The sequence below is a fragment of the Cyprinodon variegatus genome, unplaced genomic scaffold, assembly GCF_000732505.1.
Source record: "Cyprinodon variegatus isolate N-32 unplaced genomic scaffold, C_variegatus-1.0 Scaffold373, whole genome shotgun sequence".
Classification (NCBI taxonomy): domain Eukaryota; kingdom Metazoa; phylum Chordata; class Actinopteri; order Cyprinodontiformes; family Cyprinodontidae; genus Cyprinodon; species Cyprinodon variegatus.
Genome location: NW_015150826.1, coordinates 739,991 through 743,169, shown reverse-complemented (window position 1 = coordinate 743,169; position 3,179 = coordinate 739,991). Strand labels below are relative to the sequence as shown.

Sequence of the window (3,179 nt, the reverse complement as noted above, 5' to 3'; positions counted from 1 at the left end):
ATCTCTAATATTCAACAACAAAAAATACGTAGTTAAGCATATTGTGCAAAACAGCAATAAAAAGAACTTCCAATTTTCACCACTGTTCGGCGCCAAGTAACCTTTCCTCTGACCACAGCTTGCTTGGTCTCGCAATGAATCCTGGGATATCCAAGAACACCGAGGATACATCAGACCCATCCTTCAAATCGGGCAAAAAGAAGGACGCATTTTAAGGCCGCATAACGAGCACTCTTGGAATCCGACTAGACCTCGGTGCTGCGCTATGACGTAATCGGCCTTCGAATCCGGTCTTCTAAGGATGCGTCCTAGGTTTTTGTACAGAGCCTATATATAGCTGAATGAGACTAGGAGATTAGGAGCAGGTGTGAGTGGAGGCAACAAGGAAGCCAAGGGGAAAGGTAAATGCACACACAAGAGGGCAACAGGAAAACAACAGAAAAACCTGAGAATTAAAATAAATCTAGAAACAAAGTAGGAAACAAACCAATAAAACGCACAGATAAAAGCAAGACTGTGACAGGCAGGAGTAGAAAGCCTGAGCTATTAGGAAAAAAGACCTTGGAATTATGGAGGCATAATGTTGGGATACGCTTGACGCAAGTGCAATCCACGCCGAAAAATCAGCTACCTGTAAAAAAACTTCTGTACCTTTTGGGGGCGCCTGTGCAGCACAGTGCAAATATTTATCCACCACACAAGAAAGTAGCAAACACAGTTGTTTAAAAGAGCGTAAAGTAGTTTCTTTCTAGGAGTTTTTCAGCAATCTGTTGATAGTCGGTTGATCATTTTGATTACCCGCTTCAAATCTGAGGAGGGATGTTTCTCAGATTGTGTACACAAAGAAGGAAATGTGCATTAGTAGAGCCCTCCTCTCAAAGCATTCTGGGATATATCTGGTTGTCTAGTGACCATGGATTTTTACTACTTCTCAACGTGTGTTGTGGAAAATTTGTCCACTACTTTTTCATCCACTAGACATCCGGACACTCATTTAAAATATAGGGCACTGTAGAGCGGCCTATATAGGGCTCTGTAGAATGTTTAGGTGGATATTGGTGCACAGCCCATGAATCCAATTAATATTTGAGCTTTGTTTTGAAATTGTTCAAAGGGTCAGCTGAGGAGTAGTCTTGCAGTGTTCTGGTACTGGTTAAGCTCCACCACCTTCGTGGAGCACAGAGTGACGTCTCATCCTGCTTGTAGCAGTATGATCTATTGCTGCTAAGCTGGAGCATCCTGACTCAACACTTGGGGATGGTCTCAATCTTCAGGGCTTCATCTCTATGTTTGGTTTCTCCACTGATGCGGAGATAATAAACAGAACATTCTTGTCTTAGTCGATCTCTGTGGCCTCGGTTTTATGTCTGATTTTCCTTACTCCTGTGGTAATGGAGGAATCTCTGTCCATCCCATCTGCAGGCTTCCCTCTCAATGACCACCTGTTCCAGATGATCATCCGTAGATACAGTGATGAAAACGGCAACATGGATTTTGACAACTACATTGGCTGCCTTGTCAGGCTAGATGCCATGTGCCGTACGTTTGTTTGCATGTCAGAGCTTCTTCAGGGCACGTTGTCTTTCTTTCAGAGTTTCATTGTTTTGTTTTTTTATGCAGGTGCCTTCCAAACCCTGGACAAGGATAAAAATGGGACCATCAAGATCAATGTTCAGGAGGTAATAGACTTCAAAAGGAACAACAGGTTTGGTTTCCACCATCTCCTCACTGATCTTCTGCTGTTTTCTTGTCCTTCCAGTGGCTTCAGTTGACCATGTACTCCTGAGTCATAGTGAAGCTGCCTTCCTCCTTCTCATCGGCCTGTTTTATGAAATGTCTCCTCTTATCTAAGCTTCTCTCATATTTTCTCTTTAATCCCCAAAGCTCCCTGTGTTTCTCAGAAGTTACTCGAACATACATATAGGTCAAATGTGCAAACTGCAGAAAGAGCAGAATGATCCCCACAGCTGACAAGGTTGGTTCTGGTAGGACTAAATAGGTCCGAGGCTAACCAGTGTCATCGGGGGGACTAGTTTGCTTTGAACTAGCGTCACACCATTGAACCAAAGTAGAGCAGGCAGAGGCCGTTGTAATTGGGACTGACAGGTCCAGTGATTGGACTGAGGGATGCTATGTATGTTGCTGTTATGTTCTGAAAAATTTAAATATTACAGAAAATGGGAAAATTTTTTCTTAAACTCTACAAATGTGTTTTATTTTTTTCTCCACTTGAGAACAATCAAATTTTGTTGTTACTGTTAAACCAAAATGATGTCACTGGTGCCTCTGAGTGAAAGGATGTTCTCTGGGTCACGTGGTTTGCTGTAATGGCTCCTTCCAGCTGTTTGAATTCTTCTCTTCTCTGGTCTCAGTACTGAGGTGCAGGCATTCAGAGCCAGTCTGCCTGGAAAGGTCTGCAGGAACCACAAATCGGTTCAGAGTAAATTGGAAATTGATTTGGAAAGTAAAAGCTTTTAATCTTTGCTAGAATGAACTTTGGAGAATTAGTAAATGTAGATAAAGGGAACAAATTGTTAAAAATGCTTTAATCCACCCTACAGCTCATACATGGAGCTGAGCATTAGAACCCCAAAAAACCTTTGTCTAAAATGACCCACGAAATGACAGAGAAATTTGTTTTATTCAGGTCAGAAGGCCTGTCGTCTCCAGAAGCTGTTTAAATGTCCGTTCTGCTATTACAGCGTACTATTTCAGTTTACTCGTTTATAACTGTGGTACTCTCTCTGCACCAGGGTTTTATGAATTATGTGCCTCTAATAAATGCCACTGATATGGAAATGGTTGATGCTCATTTAACTGTTACTCAAAAGCTTTGGTCAAAATAAATGCCTGTGCCATGTTTGGTATAAACTCTGGTGTTCGGTCGTTCTTTCAGGGAAGGGTTTTCTTTCAGGTTCATCATGCTGAACTGTAATCCTGGGAATTGTAAAGTTTCAAAATAAAAAAAATGTTATTTCATAATTAGAGCTAATTCTTCTGTGTTCGTCTGTTGGCAAATTCATGTTTTGTTGTAGTTTTGTGAAAATGTTTAACAGTGGAATATTTGTAAGAAATTGTCAAGTTTTTTCCTCCATGGTTTAGTTCTGTGAAGTAGTTCTAGATGACTTGGAATGCTAAAAAAAACCCCACTTAAAATAACCACTTTGTATGAACTCTTG

General features: G+C 41.1%; 1 protein-coding gene across 1 annotated transcript in view; it reads left to right on the top strand.

The window, feature by feature from the left end:
• Positions 1-2,871, top strand: part of LOC107092282 (calpain small subunit 1-like) — a 12,599-nt gene extending 9,728 nt beyond the window's left edge. The window contains exons 9-11 of the mRNA XM_015386652.1: positions 1,423-1,539; positions 1,621-1,679; positions 1,760-2,871. Coding sequence (XP_015242138.1) covers positions 1,423-1,539; positions 1,621-1,679; positions 1,760-1,786 — 203 coding nt within the window. The 3' untranslated portion in view covers positions 1,787-2,871. The remainder of the gene's footprint in view (positions 1-1,422; positions 1,540-1,620; positions 1,680-1,759) is intronic.
• Positions 2,872-3,179: the final 308 nt, after the last annotated feature.